The sequence below is a fragment of the Agrilus planipennis genome, unplaced genomic scaffold, assembly GCF_000699045.2.
Source record: "Agrilus planipennis isolate EAB-ADULT unplaced genomic scaffold, Apla_2.0 scaffold118, whole genome shotgun sequence".
NCBI classification, from domain to species: domain Eukaryota; kingdom Metazoa; phylum Arthropoda; class Insecta; order Coleoptera; family Buprestidae; genus Agrilus; species Agrilus planipennis.
In genome coordinates, this window is record NW_020438955.1 from 894,817 (window position 1) to 913,780 (window position 18,964).

General features: G+C 36.3%; 2 protein-coding genes across 4 annotated transcripts in view; one reads left to right on the top strand and one right to left on the bottom strand.

The window, feature by feature from the left end:
- LOC108743063 (GTPase-activating protein CdGAPr) overlaps positions 1 to 18,964 on the top strand; it is a 123,888-nt gene that overhangs the window by 89,559 nt on the left and 15,365 nt on the right. For both annotated transcript variants that reach the window (XM_018478479.1, XM_018478478.1), the window contains 2 exons: positions 4,339 to 4,494; positions 15,517 to 15,679. In XM_018478479.1, the coding sequence (XP_018333981.1) occupies positions 4,339 to 4,494; positions 15,517 to 15,679 (319 nt within the window). The remainder of the gene's footprint in view (positions 1 to 4,338; positions 4,495 to 15,516; positions 15,680 to 18,964) is intronic.
- On the bottom strand, positions 242 to 11,770 carry LOC108743064 (spidroin-2-like). Of its 2 annotated transcripts, XM_018478481.1 has the most exons (5): positions 11,601 to 11,770; positions 4,169 to 4,225; positions 3,052 to 3,411; positions 2,149 to 2,997; positions 242 to 691 (listed from the first exon to the last, which is right to left on the bottom strand). In XM_018478481.1, exons 1-5 carry the CDS (start codon positions 11,689 to 11,691, stop codon positions 297 to 299), a joined length of 1,752 nt encoding a protein of 583 aa, XP_018333983.1. In that variant the 5' UTR covers positions 11,692 to 11,770; the 3' UTR covers positions 242 to 296. The 2 variants fall into 2 exon arrangements, with proteins under 2 accessions (XP_018333983.1, XP_018333982.1); XM_018478480.1 differs by having other exon boundaries at positions 2,149 to 3,411.

Consider the following 18,964-nt stretch of genomic DNA (forward strand, 5'->3'; position numbering starts at 1 on the left):
AGGTTCCTTATCAATAACCCATGTCGTCTACTTCATATTGACTACTATAGTGCCCTCTGTTCTCCTACTCTTTCCTAATTTTTGAGCTCTGATTGTTATATGATGTTTACTACCATTTTGAACATTTGTTTAAATGCTTGTAGATAAGTAACGAAGGAGAAACTAATTTTTTTTGTTTAAACTTACTTTTTAATTGTTTTCTTTCCAAAAATGGAATACAATCCTCAAAAAGAATAAGAACTTCTTTTATATTTTTTATTTTATGATATATAACAATAACAATCAAACGTTCGCTTTCATTCGTCTGTACAAACACAGTTACGTTTACTTTTCTTTGCTGTATTCGTTGATGGGCCCCCTTGTTGCCCTTCTTCTTGTGCAGCATTTGAACTCGTTGTTGTGATGCCACTTGGTAACGTGGTACTAGTTTGCGGCAGAAGTGTTGATGACTTCCAGTCCGATGGTGTACTGGAAATCTCATTATTATTGGAAGGTTGCGAAGTGGATACGGTAGGGGAGCCGGTCGATTCCGCATTTCCTGGGTGTGATGCCGCAGATGTAGTTGAGTCACCTGGAGGTGCATTGGTTGGCCCAGAATAATTATCTGTTGTAGTGGTCTGTATCCCAGATGCTTCGTGTTCTTTTGGATTAGAATGCTGATGAGACTGATCGGTACAGAAAGGATAATACCCTGCGAATTAAAGAAACATTATATTATACCAAGTGTCCCATTTTAATTTATCATCGCAAATATTTCGTAAAGGAAGTTTGAAATCGGAAAATGACCTCTACAATGTTGTTGGGTTCCAAAGGGGTCATTTGATTCTGTTGCCCAGGACCCCAATGAGATCGCTGTTGTAATATGACCGCCATAGGAATCAATAACATTTATAGATACAATTTTCTGTTTTGGCCTTTTTTTCTATGATATATTGGATTTGGATATCAAAAAAAAAAAAAAACAATTGAGAATCAAATCACCCCCTTCAAACCGAACAACTTTTGTAGAGGTCATTTTTCGATTTAGAATATTCCTAACGAAATGCTTCAACTGGGAATGAACATTGTCTAAAATAAAAGCAGGATTTAAAGGCGATAAGGGACATAGCAAAAATAAATTACACAAAATAGAAAATAAGTATATTATATATTAAACTATATAAATGCTTTTTAGAAAATACCACAAATGGCGCGGTAAACGCCATCTGTAGCACGATGCTACATATTAGGATTACGTATGCTCCAACAAGGTCCACTTGTGTGGATATCTACTTGCGAATCCCGGCGTAGCTAACCTCAACGTAAGGTAGATATCCACACAAGTGGAGACCTTGTTGGAGCATACGTAATCCTAAAATGTAGCATCGTACTACAGATGGCGTTTACCGCGCCATTTGTGGTATTTTCTAAAACGCGCTGTTAAGACAGCCGGTAAAAGTTGGTCTGTGTTCTGTCGGAGCTGCCTGCGACGCACTGGTGAGATCCAAAAAGATCGAAATCACGATCCGCGGCTGGCAGTTTCGACAGAATACAGCCCACTACGAATTATTTTATTATATAAGTGCTTATTACTTTACTAAAATAATCCCTACAAAAGTACATATTGTTGTACACCTGTGTGTAATAGTTCAAAGCCTTGGGAACTTGTCATGCTAAAAAGCATTGAAACGTATCTTTTTTTCAGATGTGACAACTGTGTCGCGTTTTCAGGAGAAACAAGAAGTTGCATTACATAATTGTAACAGTAACTTATTATTCGAAGAAGTTAATTAAAAAGTAATTATTAGGTCCTCTATTCTAATTATAACTGCTTCCCATTTATCGATATTTATTAAAAAAAATTACACCTTATTAAAATAATAACGAGCCGTACAAATCAGTTATTGCAATTTTAATTTGCATTGTAGTTCTACGATGAGGTTGTATAAATAAAGTCGAAGTAGAAGTTCATTATGTCATCTGCAATGAATAATTAAAAGAAGGCAAAAAGAAATTAACATCGTTGCACTGTTAACTGTCCACTATTATAGAGGATTATAAAATGGACGAATTAGATAATTTAGAATTCCTGGAATGTCATTTGTTAGAAACTTTAACGCCTATTTATAGAGACTCGTTTCTAAACTAATAAGATTGCGACATGCTTACCACCTGGACCGTAAGGCTGACTAGGATAGCCGTTTCCGAAAGAACTCGATTGTCCTTGATTTCCCCCCATGCCTCCGTAACTCGAGTAGGGTTTAGATTGATCGTTATTTGGCGGATAGCTTCCAGGATAATATCCCGATACACTATTCGGTTCAGAATTTCCAGAATTTCCAGAATAGGAATTTGATGGACCACTTGGTATAGGACCGTTTAATCCAGAACTTGATCCTTGATTATATGGCCTAGTCATGTCAATATTTTCTGGTGAAAATGCAGAAGGACCTTGTGGTCCTTGATTTTTACCGTACAATGCAGAAGATCCTGCTGATCCAGTGTTGCCTCCATATGAAGTAGAGGGACCACTTGGGCCTTCCTGTCCTCCATAAGAAGTAGAGGGACCACTTGGGCCCTCCTGTCCTCCATAAGATACTGAAGGTTCTCCTGGGCCTCTCCCAACTCCATAAGATACAGAAGGACCATTCGGGCCTTCATGCCCACCATAAGATATCGAAGGTCCTTCCGGGCTTACCCCGCCTCCATATGACACAGTAGGACCCTTTGGGCCTACCTGGCCTTCGTAAGATACTGAAGGTCCCACAGGACCTATGCTTTTTCCGTAGGTTACTGATGGACCTTTGGGCCCTACAAGAGGCCCATAAGAAACATGAGGTCCTGTTGGCCCTACAACAGCACCATATGATACCGAAGGACCAGATGGTCCTCTACTTCCAGGATATGAAGACGATCCACCATGTGTCAACCACGATGGTTTACCCTGATTTTGGCCATTCCATCCATATTTTCCTGTATTTTTATTAGAATAAAGGGAACCAGGTTGTTTTGTAAAACCTGTAACACTGTTTGGTTCGTATGACCCAGCATTACTAGCAGAACTAGAATAACCTTTGTTCCCATAGTACGATTGTGAGTTTCCATAACCCGAACCGTAACTTCCTGAAGATGAACCTTGAGAAGTGTCGTCGCCATTGGAAGAGTGCATTCCAGAATTGTCTCCCCCTGAAGAGTCTTCGCTTACGTACGGGGAGGAGCCGAAAGGCCCTTTAGGGACTCTTACGGTTCCTTGTGCGCAGTGGACATTTTCAGGCCAATCGCAGATTAGGTAGTCTGGGTTAAAATGAGTATTTACAGGACACGTCTCAGACTTGAGCCTTCCATAAACGCAATTGTAGAACTTTCGACAGTCATGAGGATCGGGTATAATCGTGTCGTCTGGAGCACATTCCCATTCGAGTGTGTTTGGAACTGCACAGATTTATTTATTAAGATTATCTCTGTGAGTACATAGCGTTATAAGAGTTGGATAAAACGCGGTTAGTTCGGTTAGGCGATAAAGCTTAAAGTTTAATTTCTGTTTAGCTAATGATAGTGTCACGTGTAGGTAGGTCAACATGCATAAAGAAGCGCCAAATAACTTATAGTAGGTTGCCTAAATTGTTAGTAAGTAAGAAGCCAAAAGTCTCTAGAAGTACATTCTGGGATCTTTCTAGAACAAGTCCGACACCTATAAATAGTTGCCGCGAGATCAGAAAAAGCTTGACCGAGCGGCATGGCCTAGAAGTTAGACCATTGCTTAGCATTCGGGAGGACTCCGGTCCGATTCCGGGTCCGTCTGCCTTGGACCAAGTTTTTCTGTGGTTTCCTTGGATCGCTTAGGCAAATGCTGGAGCAGTAATATTCCACAGATAATCTTTCATTCTATTCTGTCTTTATTTCGTCCGTCTCATCTTTCTCACCCGAACCACCACCCATCCATTCCCACGATTCCTGAAAGGATGCTTAAGAGGGCCTTCCGGCGTAATCCGAAGGGACTGCCCGCCGACCAGCATAAGTGGCTGGTGGGAATGAAGCACTCAAAAGTTTTTTCGAAAGAAACAGTTGAATTCAGGGCGAAAAGCGATAAAGTGTGTAAAATAGTTATGAACAAGTAATTAATTGATAATAGCGGTGTTAATTAAAAAAAATTGTCTAAACATGACGATACTTTGCATTTTTTACTTACTTGACCCTTGATGACTCGAATCGAAAATTGCGAAGAAAAGGACGAGGGTGATAACTCCTAAAAAGAAAAAATTAATTTTAAACTAAGGATAACGATATTTATTCTGGAATTGAAGAGCCAAAAGGTTTTACTTGCATTGATTTTTCATTGATTATTTTTGTTTGTTTCAGGGAGTTGCCTAACCCCCTCTGTACCTACCAACTGTATCAGGGTTTTGTTAGTGCGGTGCAAGGTTGCCACAGTGTCAACAGGAATTCTACCAACGACAGGGATAGGCTGCTGAAAATGAGGGAGGTTGTACAAAAGTTGCCGCCCCCACATTATAGGTAAGCTTTTTTTTTGTTTATAAATTTCACATTTTGCAGTGGTTACAAAGAGCGCGTACATAGGATTTGTAGATTAAGAAAAAGATTTCGACAATGTTAAATGGGTTAAAAGTTGTTAAATATTAAATTTCACTATAAGGGCAGAACATCTCTCTAAATGATGTAGCCGTTTATTGCGCGTGCGCGCTTTTGGTACTACCCGTCTTAAAACGTTCAGGCTGCTATTCTAGCTGTACTTACGGGTTTTATAGAGAAAAGATGGAAAAAGGAAATAGTGCCTACATAGGATTTATAGATTTAGAAAACGCTTTCTTTCAGTGTTAAGTGGTGTAAGATGTTAATTATACTTAAAAATGTAGGGATGAGGTACAGAGATAGAAGAGTGATACTTAGTTTGTATAAAGAGCGACAGGCAGATATAGAGCTGGAGTAGCAACATAGACAAGTAAGTATTAGGAATGGAGTCAGACAAGGATGCACACTGTCACCACTACTTTTTAATCTATATAGGGTGTCCCAGTTATAATAATTAATATTTATACCACAGATTCCTACCGACATTTGGAACATAAAATGTTATAACACTTTTGACTTTTAAAACAAAATAAAAAATTATAAAATTATAACAGTTTCGATGCCGGTCCTGAACAATCGCAAATTAATTACGATTGCCAGCTGATCGTAGAAAAATTCACCTTCAGTAGGTCGGAATCAGCTGGTTTTTGGGGTGATGTTATTGTTTATGTTTGGTATTAAGTTACGGATCAGCTGAAGAAAATGCACTCGCGTTAAGGTCCATTAGATGACTGAAACACGTTAGAAAAACTATGTACCTATCACAATCGAAAATCCCGTGATCGTAAACTGAAGTGGACCTAATGTAGTCCATGACGTCGAGTATTATGTTATTTTAAATAGAAAAGAAATTTTAACAACTACGGAATAGTTAGAAGCGGTGCACAAACAACCCTCACCACCCAGCGTTTGGTAAAAGTTTGTAACATAACGTACTAGTGTACGAAAACAAATGTATGTGTTATGGTTGTAAAAGTTGAGACAAGATGCAGACCTACTTTGACCATTCACATGTGTTAAACGTTACTTTTGCCTGGCAGGGCTCATTAACCCCACGTGGGGTAATACAAGGGTGTGTCCAGAAGGACCAATTTTGGTTATTTTGTTTTCATTAAATGTAAAAAGCTAAGTATTGATATAACCTCGTATAATTACACTGCTGGAAGTGACTCGAAAACAAGGCACATAATGTTGTAGATTCTAACAGGTTGTTCAGTTCGCTTTGGATTGTTGTGGAATTTACTTGTTTGTTAGTGTTAGTTTATTTATTTAGTGGTCATTTCATAAAAGACTATTACAATAAGGACAATTAGTAGTGTGATAGTGCATTCTAGTACGGTTCTTATTCAACCGTCAGTTGGTGGTGAGTTACATTACCAATGCCTATCGGATAATTCGAAATATTCCCGGTATCTGGGCCAAAATTCGCAGCAACTGGGTACGTCGCTGTCAGTGTTGCATTGAAGCGAATGGCGGACAATTTAAACATTTTTTAAAAAAGGTACGCATTTCTTTTTCACTTTTACCTTTTTTTTACAAGGTGGAAGTGCATTCGGCTTCTTCCCGGTAGGTACTTGTTACATCCACACTAGATCAGCTGAGCGACGTTAGTCGCCTAGATCCAGGCCCGTAATGAAACAAATTGTACGTTCAAATTTACAAAGACGATTTGCTAGCTCAATTGTCACTGGATTGAAAAATTGTATAACACTTTTTTGTTGTATTTTGTGTCAGGAAGCCATGTTTTCTTTTTTTAATTATTATAACTGGGACACCCTGTATATCGAAGACGCGATCAACATCCTTAAAGACAGTACAACTGTAGGGATAGATATACAGGGACAATAGATTAGTATGCTTAAATTTGCAGATGATGTAGCAGTATTAGCATCTAGCAAGGAGGCGTTAGAAATAGCTTTAAATGAAATGATAATGGTGTTGACAACACAGTATTGTATGAAAATAAACAAATGTAATATAAAAATACTGGCATGCAAGAGAAGTAAAAGTAAGGAATGAGCGAATGTAAAGATAGGAAACGAAAAATTAGAAGAAGCGGCTGATTTTAGGTATCTAGGAAGTCAGATAAGTTAGGACGGAAGGAGTAGTAGGGATATAAAGCAGAGGATAGTGCAGGGTCAAGCCGGATAGAGAAGGTTAGAAATGAAGAGCAGAGGATTCTATGGAAGTGAATAAAAAATTGTTACTGCTGACACTCCCTCTCCGGGAATCGAACCCGGACCGCGAATTAGCTAGTTAATAAAAAAATTAATTCAGTATCGTATTTATTGTTCATTTTTTAATGGGTTAGGTTAGGTTATGAATAGTGTGGGATGAGTACAAGTTAATTCATTTGGGAATTGTTAATTTTTGACAATTTCTTCATGTATAACTTACAAAAATTAATCTGTTCTCTATTTCATCCCTTAGTTTGGAATATATTAAAGAAACTTCAAGGCAATTAAGGGTTGGAAGGTTGTTATTTTTGGTTCTTCAAAATCGCTTTGAACTTTACAAAAATTAAGTCTTCTGCTCTATTACAGTGCAATGAGAGTCATGGGTTTTGCAATATTAGAAAAAGCCACTCTGTTGCAAATATAAGTTAAAAATGCTAAGATTATTTTTGTCACGGCTTACAATATGAAATGACATTAACAAGGTGTTTTAAGCGATTCGAATGCGCGGCACGCGAAAAAATTCGAAGCGCAATCTTCGCGACCGCGCCAGATGCGATAAAGAAGCGTGAATTAGTTGGAATTCAATTTTTATATGAACGGCGAAAAAATTAAATAGCATACCTAGAGGATTGTTGATTATCTTGCATCAGATAGGTACTGTTGCTCAACAACAATGACAACAAAACGCAATCGCCATGTCGTCCAGATAGTATTAACTTAACGTCTTCGTATTCGCCTAACTCCACAGTTAATGTTATGAGGTAAAAAAAGTATCACGAATTATAAAGGAAAGAATCTTCTTAGTTGAAGTATTCCGGTGGAATTATCGATATTCATATTCAACCATTTTTAGTAGTAAACATTCACGGTAACCTTTTAGCCTTAGTATTTTTAAATATTTTTTGTGCATAGTAAGGAGTTAGAGATAGTTTTAAATAAATTGGAAGCGGTATTGATAATAAATAAAAGTAAAACAAAAATACTGGTATGCAAGCAAAGGAAAACTAGGGAAAGAGCGAATATAAAGATAAGAGACGAAAAATTATAAGAAGTTACCGATTTCAGGTATCTAGGATGTGATAAGTCAGGACGGAAGGGGTAACAGGGATATAAAGCAGAGGATAGCGCAGGGTCGAGTCGCCTTCAACAAAAAGAAGTCACTTCTATGCTCGCGAACAGTTAATTTAGAAATTCAAAAAAGGTTGTTAAAGGTTTATGTTTGGAGTATGGCGCTGTACGGGTGCGAAACATGGACAGTGGGCGCGGAGGAAAAGAAAAGGTTAGAAGCGTTCGAAATGTGGTGTCATAGGCGGATGATGAGGATATCGTGGGTAGAAAAGGTTAGAAATGAAGAGGTATTGGAAAGAATAGGATAACAGAGGACTCTATGGAAGACAATAAGAAATAGGCGGGATAGGTTGGTAGGACACCTTCTCAGGCATGAAGGTCTAGTCGGAGACATATTAGTGACAGAAACAGGAGTTAGGAGGGGTAGAGGTAGACCTGGATTAGATTACTGTTAGTAGATAGGTACGGGTATGGGTTGTTCTGGTTTTAGGCAAATGCGAAGATTAGCTCAGGATAGGAAGGAGTGGAGGTGTGTGTCCAACTAGTCTTAGGACTGACGACCTTATGATGATGATGATGATGATGTGCATAGTGAATCATTCATAAACATCATCATCACTTCCACTTTTTTCTATCCTGAGCGCACCTTCACTAGAACACCCCACATCCTTAACAGTAATCTAACCTAAGTCTACCTCTACTCCTCTCTCCTCTTAACTCCTGTTTTTAACGTCTTTAACTAGACTTTCGTATCTGCCTATCCCGTCCATTTCTTAGTGACCTCCATATCGCCTTCTGTTCTCTTTCTAATACCTGCTCATTTCTAACCTTCTCTATCCTCATCATTCACCTGCAACACCTCGTAATACATATCCATGCTCCAGACATAATCCTTTTCTTCCTTCCATCCAGCATCGAAAAGGGAAAGATATCTCAAGAAGTTCGCCATTCTTGCTAGCGAAACGTTAGCAAGAAATTCCAACTGTCCGCGGCCTTTAGATTTGCCTTTGCCATCCTATTGAGTATCCACGACCCTACACGCCTGAATATTGACATTTACACGCGTTTAACTCTTCAAAATACTAATTTTTAATTAAAAATTCCGATTAAATTAACAACTTTTTGGATTTCTGAGGTAGACATATCCGAGGCACATTTTCACCCTTTAATCCCAGAAAGAGCAATTTACCGAAGAGATACGTACACTGAAGTATATATTATTTATTAGAATTATTACCAATTAAAGTTATCTTTATCATTGTCATGAATATTTATTTATTTTGTTGCTGATTTTATTATTCGAATCTCGACAGAAGTATTAAGATAGATGGTTATTTAATTAGTTGGCGACGACGAAAAATTCGTTGCGGTTGCGAGACCGCATGCCGTCTGTCCCACCGTCGTCGAAAGAAGAATTACAGTATAACAATAAGTCGCTAAGTTCTTTAGTTTTCGACGGGCGTTTTCGATTAAGTTTCAAAATTTTAAACGAGATTCAAGGCAGGATATAAGAAATGGTGAAATGGTAGAAGCTGGAGCTGCGTTAACAAATAGTTGATCTTATAACGTGCCAACGTGGTGTCGTCTAATTAAAGGCGTTAAAAAACGCAAACTACGATAATGGACGCTATGTAATTTAATTAATCAATCGTAAGATCGAGGCACGACATCAGAATGCTTCTCTTTTTTGGCGTAGCGTTGCGGCACACTGTCTTTTTCTTGCGTTTTAAGGTGGCTGATCACGTGCTTCGAACACCAAGAAATTTAGAGCATCAACTTGCACAGAATAACCACAAGAAGTATTATTTTGTGAAGTATTGAAGGACACGGTAGAGGCGCGCCCCTGCCAAGTCAAGCATTCGAATTTAGAATGTCTTTTTTTTGCAGGGTAGAATGTATCAATGTATAATTTAATTAGGTAAATAATACAGAACCTCCGACTGCTTCTGTTTTTGGTTATATCGTTGGAAGTTGCTAATTGATAGTCTGCTACGCTTAATTATTTTTTTAAACACGATAGAATCATCAGTGGCGTACTTACATACATGTAATAAATAATATAAACTAGTGTTTATGAGTATTAAATGATTTTACGTAATTGTGGTTTTCAGAACTATTGTCTTTCACCCCCCCCCCTTCTCCCTTTCGCTACACCATTGGACAAAAGGTAGAATACACAATAAGTACCTCAAAAAGTTCAGTTTAAATATAGATTTCTGTGCGCCTGCACCAATTTAGCCATATATATAGAATATTATCAAAATGATATATTTACAATACATACATACGTTATGTGGTACCGTTTACAGCCACCCCATAAATTTTTCTATTTAATCATTATTAATCTTNACCTATTGCTACATTCTTTCGACATTTTTCCTTTTTTTCAGTGAATAAGACACTGAAAGAACACCATTTTGTACAAACAGGGCAGTGGAAATGACTTCCCAACACTGTTAAAACTTTTAAATGAGCCACAACAATACTAACATCAAAAACATTGGAAAAAGATATTATTTTTAAAAATTTTGACCCGAAATCTCAAAAACATCTGCCATTTGCTTCTAAAACAATTTTTATATTCTGAGTCACAGATATTGTGCAGTATATGATTGGCTGACAGAATTTTCTTGTTACTATTATTATTATTATTATTATTTCTCGTTGCAACCTATTATTATTATTATTTGGTCACACATCTAGTTCTTCCGGAACAGGCAGTGGTCGTGAGAAATTGCGTGTGCATCATCAACATGCTCTGTTCAAATTAATCCGATCGATAATGACTGAAATTCACATTTGTTTACTAAATACAATACAAACTGCGCCAGAGAATTGTAGGTTACATCGCTTTCATTGTCATCAAGTAGAGTCATGACGAACTTGTTTCGATTTTGACATATGTTACAGCTTACTTCCCTGTTGTAATATGAGACAGTACGAAAAAGAATAAGTGCCGTATGTCGATGACTAAATGGTCCACACGTAATCTCTGGTGAATTCGAGAATACGTCAGTTCGAACCCAGTCCGGTCCTAATTTTTTTTTTTAATGACACATCTACGACACTTTTTTAGCGGAAAAATAACCTTCAAATTTACCAGAAGACATAGAAACCACACCTACTTTACTTCATTGTATTCATCAGCTAAAGAACGACCTCAGTCCCAGAAATAACGCAGTATAACTACTCATCATCATAAGGTCGGCAGTCCTAAGACTGGTCGGGTACGCATCTCCACTTCTGCCTATCCTGAGCTAATCTTCGCATTTCTCCAAAACTATAACAACCCACATTCTTAACTACTTGCGAACAGTAATCTAAACTAAATCTACCTCTACTCCTCTTAACTCCTGTTTCTGCTCAATATATCTCGGGCTAGACCTTCATGCCTGAGAAGATGTCCTACCAACCTATCACGCCTCTTATTGACTTCCTCTGTTCTCCTATTCTTTCTAATACCTCTTCATTTCTAACCTTCTCTATCCACAGTATCCTCATCATTCGCCTGTAACTTCACATTTCGAACGCATCTAACCTTTTCTTTGCATTTCTTTCTAGTATAACTGCTACCCAAATAAAAATTTTAATAACTACAGCGTGTTAAATGGATGCTAATATTCCGAAATTGTTGTACCTAGCAATGGACTTGATAAGATACATTACGCAAGTGAAGCTCTTGTTTTTCTTCTGCTTTCGTTATGTCGTGGTACCGTTCATATTTCGGCCGTATCCGTTAACTTATATGCAAAACGAATTTTGGTAAAAGATTAAATATCACTTTACCTTTGAATTTGAATGACAACGGTTTGCGTGTTTCCAATTCTCTGCAGTAACACATTGCGTTATTATTCCCTATTCTTAACCGTATTTTCATAAATATATTAACGAAAAAAATATTTAATAAATCAAGCACTTCACTGCACGTTCCGTGTTATGTAACGGTTCACATGGTAATCCGTAATCGACGAGTCTGGCTATATTTTATACAGTCGTGGAATTCTTGAATTCTAATTAAACCCGCTAATTAACTCTTTAGTGATCTGATGCTAATGAATTCCGAAAATATGCCGAGACGGCAAAATTTGGTGTAATGGTGATGATAAAGATACCTTTTGTTCACATTCAGCATTATGTGTCTCGACGCATGTACTATTGTGTCTTATTTTTGTGAACAAAATGTTGCATCACAATAAAAGCGGCATATACCTTGTGAACCATAACTTTAAACATCGTTGGTATATTTTAGAAGAATTTTTGTGGAGTTTTTAATACATCAAAATGAATTAATTTTTGAATAAATTTTTAACACTACAGATAACCTGAAAATAATGAGGAAAAGTTGTAGCTGCTATAACACCCTCGTCGGGAATCGAACCCGGGTCGCTGGCTTTACGCATCATTACTTTACCACTAAGCTACGATTATTATTATTAATCATTAATTTGAGGTTATCTGCAGTAGTAGAATTAATTCTCTTTAATATATGTGTATAATTGTCTATTTAATGGAAACGTCATCGTAACATAATTTTTCACTTCAATGTTTCATCATACGTAAACGTATTGTTCACTAAATCAGCGACAAAATTCAATTTGTAAAATGCCGCTGTAAGTCATGAGCAAACTGAAATGATTACTCAGTTGTTAAGTATGTTTTAAGAAAGATGAACATCATAATTTATATTATAAGTTGCATTACTCCTTGTGTAGGAAATACTGCAGTGTGCCTTTCCACGTTAAATCTTCTTGAAGGTTATCATTTAAGATTTTCGAAGATTTTGCAATGGATGTATGTAAGAGAATACGGCGACATTCAACTCCTGGCTGTTTCTGATAGATAGTTTTAAATTTCGAATTAGTCCATCTTAATTTTTGAATTTGAGTCATATCATTATCATCATCATATGATTAGGTCGTCAATCATAAGACTGGTTAGACACGCATCTCTACTCTTTCCTATCCTAACCTAATCTTCGCATTTCCCTAAAGCTAGAGCAACCCATTCCTTAACTATTTGCGAACAGTAATCTAATCCAGGTCTACCTCTACCCCTCGTAACTTCCGTTTCTGCCTCTAATATGTCTCTGACTAGACCTTCATGCCTGAGAAGGTGTCCTACCAGCCTATCTGGCCTACTTCTTATTAACTTCCATAGAATCCTCTGTTCTATTCTTTCTAATACCTCTTCATGTCGAACCTTCTCTATCCACGATATCCTCATCATTCGCTGCGCCCACTCGTACAGCGCCGTGCTCCAAACATACACCTTTAACATTCTTTTTCGAATTTCTAAATTAACCATTCGTGAGCTTAGAAGTGACTTCTTCTTATTGAAAGGGACTCGACCCTACGCTATTCTTTGCTTTATATCCCTACTACTTCTTCTGTCCTGACTTATCTGACTTCCTAAATACCTAAAATCGACCACTTCTTCTAATTTTTCGTCTCCTATCTTTATATTCTCTCTTTCGCTACTTTTCCTTCAATTCCTAAGTCACATAAAAGTAATTATTTTTTTGACATAATTGAATTATGTGTTTATTAATTTGGAGCATGAAAAGACAACTTTCCATTTCTTTCTTTGCTCAAAGAATAGGACAAATCAAAACCAATATGAGTTATGAGATGAAAAGTTGTTCATTACCAGAAAACTGACAGTAGGCGTTTCACCCTTGGTTACAAGACTTTATCAAGACGATAAGTATTTAATAAGGTTGTTCTGTTCATTTAATTTTATATATACCTTTGCATATTATCTGTAACAAAAGGCGAAACGTCGATTGTTGGTTTTCTAATAACAAACAATTTTTTACTTAACGTAGGCTTTAATTTTGCTCATATGACAAAGAGATGTTGTTGGTTTTTTGTATGAAATCACTTTAAATTGTGCAAAACAGTACATTTTATGCATTAGATGTATACACAAACATATGAATTGATTTGTTTATATGTTTTATGTGGTTACACGCTAAATGCAAAAATATCTTCGTACGCATCAACAGGAATTCCAACCGGAACCTTTGCCGGTACCAAATAATGAGTCGCGCAAATAGACTATTTCTCATTTTCATCACCTGCCACGTAAGAGGCAGATTTAGCTTTTCAGTAAGTCCTCATGATGGTATCATCAGTTTTTATAGTGCATTAACGAAAATACTCCATAACAACACAAAAAATTGCAGTAATTGTGGTCAAAATAAGGAAAATTAAATTAAGAAGCTGGGAAATTTTTAATAATTAAATCAAAAGTGCTTAATGTAAAATACCCGAACCAACAACAGCAGGAACCTATAGACAAAAAAGCCTCTGATATGTGGTTAAATAAAGGAAATATATTCTTAGAAACTGAGGGATTCATGATAGCGATCAGGACAAAATAATAAAAACAAAAAACTATGAAAAATATATTATAAAAAATCCCACAATTTCATTGGACACGCCGAGCATGTAAGTAACACATCTCATAAAAAATGGACCATATCATTGGGGGTTGCTCATTTTTAGGTAGCCAACCGACAATACATCGACAGGCATAATAATGTTGCTAAACAGATACACTCGCTGTTAGCCAAAAATTTTAAACTCATAGATCAAATTGAGCCATACTATAAATACAAACCACTTAGTCAAGCTTTATAGGGATGGAGACATGATTACAGACAAACCGGTTAATCATAACAGACTTGACTTGACATAACAAACAACCTATCTAATACATTGTAGCGACCACGAGCGTGATTGTGTGCGATCGGGCGTATGTGTGTGAGCGGCTTATCGATTCGCCGACTAGCCGCGGGCGCTTTTCTTCATGTGCGTCGTATCTGTAAACGTGTGTGTCGTACCTGCGTTCCGAGAATGCAATTAACCCGTTCAAAGAAAACGAGACTTCTCTGGACGGCTGGAGAATGTTCCGGAAAGTAGGCAAGGGAGTATAAAAAGGAAGAGACGATCACAGAAGTGAAGAGTAGAAATAAATTGACCGTTGCAGAGGTGAATCAAGATATAAATTGACAGTGATAGAAGTGAAATAAATAGAACAGTGAATAGTAACAGTAGTGTAAATAAATAGAATAATTACCGAATCTTAGTAATAATTTAATAGTGTTTTTAAGTTTAATAGTAATTAGTGTAAATAAATAGTTTTCTTCGTAAAAGTTAATTTGTTGAACACACGAACATTACAATATGTTGCTGTACCAAACACTAAAAATCTTAAACAAAAACATATTGAGAAAATTCAAAAATATATTCCTTTGGCTGATGAAATAAAAGAAATGTGGAATCAGAACATAGTTCTAATTATTTCAATAATAATATCATCAACAGGCGTCATTCCTAAAACATTAGACGTTAGTCTAGCCGAGTTGAAACTGCATAAGTATCCCAAAAAAATCTGAGTGAGGTTTTTTGGCATTAGTCCATCTTCACTTGCACCAGTGAAAACTGTTAAGACCAGGATAATAATTCTGAAAAGTATTATTACATAATTAAAGTGATAGCACACCCTAGATGCAAAAACCATCTTTCAAGTCCTATTTTAGGTTAGGATAAGGCTAGGCTTTAGAAGTTCATCAAATTCAACTTCAGAAGTTGAGGAAGTATTTATATTATATATCTTTGAATCATTGTTATTACGACAGAGCTTATGTACCTAATCGTAAACAAATTATTTGCTAAAAATGTTCCTTATTTGATTTCAGAACCTTAGAGTACCTGATGCGTCATTTAGCCCGTGTCGCCAAACATGGCCCGTCGACGGGGATGACGACAAGAAATATAGCAATCGTGTGGGCGCCAAACCTTCTTAGATGCGCCGAGTTGGAGGTTGGAGGCGTGGCCGCTTTACAAGGTGTTGGAGTTCAGGTAAATTAGCTTTTATCCGTTAAAAAAAACCAACATCATTTACTTAAAGTTTAATTGCCTATTATATCTTATTTAATACTGCGAAACCTCCTTTAGTTAAACTTTAAGAAAAATGGTAAAACACTTGAAGTATAGTTTTATGGTTTTAGGCTTTCAGGAAAGGTTTTAGTCACATCGGTTTTACTTTTTTTTGTGTCAATGTTTCGTGAGATTTATTATTAACTTCGGTAGCCATAACTAAACTTTCAGTTATGGAATTTATAACATATATGAAAGAGATTATTCAAAAACACGCATTATTTTACTTATCGTTAGTAAAACTCCCATTTCGTGGTTTTCTGCAAATACTAGTTAATATAGTTAATGATTATCATCGTCACTACCACAAGTTTGTTAGTCCAAAGACTGATAGACATGTGGCTTCGTTTCTTCCTATTCTAAGTCAATCTTAGCATTTCCAGAAATAACCTCATACCTCTATTTGCAAACAATAATCTAATATTGGCCTTCTTAAGTCCTTTTTAACTTCTGTTTCTGCGTTTAATATGTCTACCTTGCCTTTTCTCCTTTTTCTTATTGATTTCCATAGTGTCCTCTGTTTTCAATTTTGCATAATTCAATTCTAGCCTTCTATTATCTCCTCATTTCTGGTCTTGTCTGGATTCTTTGCTTCTATTACTTCATCTAATATATCTCTAACCAGCTCTTCATGTATAAGAAGTTGTCCTACCATCCTTTCTCTCTTTCTCCTTATCCATTTTCATAGCGTCCCTGTTCTCCTACTCTTTTTAATACCTCCTCATTTCCAACCTTCTAATCTCTTGCCCTTTTTCTCCCTGTTTTACTCCTGTTTCTGCGTTATTCTACCTAGCTTTCCATGCCTCAGAAGTTGTCCTATCAATCTATCTCTTCATTTCCTTATTGATTTTTTTAGCTTTCCTGTTCTTCTGTTCTTTCAAATACCACCTCGTTTCCAGCGTTGTAATTCCTCCTTAATTTTTGCCATTTTTGTCACTTCCTTACTTTTGTTTCTTAGTTTAAAATGTCGACCTAGTTTTCCATGACTCAGAATGTAACCCATCAACCTTTTCTCTCCATTTCCTTATTAATTTCCATAGTGCCCCTATTCTCCTGTTCTTTCAAATACCTCCTCATTTCCAGCCTTCTAATTCTTTCTCATTTTTGTCACTTCCTACTTTTTTTTCTTCGTCTAATATGTCTAAATAATTTTCCATGCCTCAGAAGGTAGTCTACCAGCCTTTTCTTTTCATTTGCTTATTAATTTCCGTAGCGCCCCTGTTCTCCTACTCTTTCTCATACCTCCTCCTTTGCAAGCTTCTAATTCCTTTTCGTTTTTTTGCCATTTTTGTCATTTCGTTACTTTTGTTTCTTCGTTTAATATGTCTACTTAGTTTTCCATGCGTCAGAAGGTGTCCTATCAACCTTTCTCTCCATTTCCTTATTGATTTCCATAGTGGCCTCTGTTTTCTTACTATTTTTAATTCCTCTTTATTTCTAACTGTTTCTACCTTCCGTATTTTTAACATCCTTCTGTGACACCACATTTCAAACGCTTCTAAACATTTTTTTCTACAGATCCCACCGTTCACAATTCATACCCTTAGTGAGCCGTAAGCTAAACGTACTCATATGTCTCTTTTGAATTCCCAAATTAAACTCTGTTTTATATTTCTATCACTTTTTCCCTTCTGGTCGTGTGTTATCTCGCTTTCTAAATAGTGATAGTCCTAACCCTACTTGCACCTGTCATCGAAAAGATTGGTAGGTACAATCCTTTCGATTCATTTTTATTTATTTTCATTCCCTACTCTTCTAATGTTGAGTGACGATATTGTATAACGCGAAGACAACTCCCTGTATATAATAATATTAATGAACATGTTCAAGTACGTTTAGCACCTTTTCCCATTCATTATTATCAAAAACATAATAATAATGTTAATTGTTATAGGTACATCATACTTTAAATGTTAAAACTGGCAGTTACCTCATTAACACGTTAAGAATTAATAACACATAGAAAGGGTTCCTGGATATGAACTACCAAAGGCGCAGCTCTGTTTTTGTTAATTTTTGGGAGTTTTTACGTTATTAGTAATATAATTGAACTGACCTACCGAATATTGTTAAGTATTTATGATTAACGATTCAATAGGAACATACCAATCTAAGTAAAAATCATTCTTCATTTTTAAGTTTTATTCTAACAAACAAAGTATGTTTTCATGATGTGTAAAAGCCGAAATAAATGCCGCAGTTGATTTGATTATCAAATAATGATGTCATAGAAACGCTTTTTATAGTAAAATGCGAAATTATTGTTAATTTGCACTGTTAGGCAGAATATGGATGCAGTTATGTACATTAGCATACACTACTGGTGAAATAATTCCAATAAATTGGTATACAGTTTTTTTTAGAGATGTTAGGCTTTGTTCAAAAGATTTTGACCATTCGAATAGTTTAAGGCAGTTTTTAGAGAAGTAGGTAGGTAGAAAATATACGAACAAAAAATTACAACTCCTACACACTTGGCCTTCCTAATTTGACCCAGCGGAAGATACTCTAGCTTGATCGATATATGCAACTTTTAATAGCGGTGAATATTTAATCTTTTTTTTTTAACATTAATGTGAATTTAATGTAATCATTACCACTACATATTAATGAGGAAACAATGTTTCATATATCGACTCGTGATCGTGCGTATATCCAAAGGTTCAAATCCCGGCGAGAGTGTGATAGCAGTAACGATATACTCTTCATTAATTTTAGGTAATCTGTTGTAATTAGAACTTATACGAATTTAACATTAGTGTATAGAAAATATTAGATAGTATTTTAAGTTAGGAGTTAGAGATAGCTTTAAATAAAATGGAGGCGGTATTGACAAAACAGTACCGTATGAAAATAAATAAAAGTAAGACAAAAATACTGGGAAGCAAGGTAAGGAAAAGTAGGCAAAGAGCGGATATAAATATAGGAAACGAAAAATTAGAAGAAGTGACTGATTTTAGATACCAGATAAGTGAGGATGGAAGGAGTAGTAGGGATATAAAGCAGAGGATAGCGCAGGGTCGTGTCGCCTTTAATAAAAAGAAGTCACTTCTATGCTCGCGAAAGGTTAATTTAGAAATTCGAAAAAGGTTGTTAAATGTGTATGTTTGGAGCACGGCTTTGTACGGGTGCGAAACATGGACAGTGGGCGCGGCGGAAAAGAAAAGGTTAGAAGCGTTCGAAATGTGGCGAATGATGAGGATACCG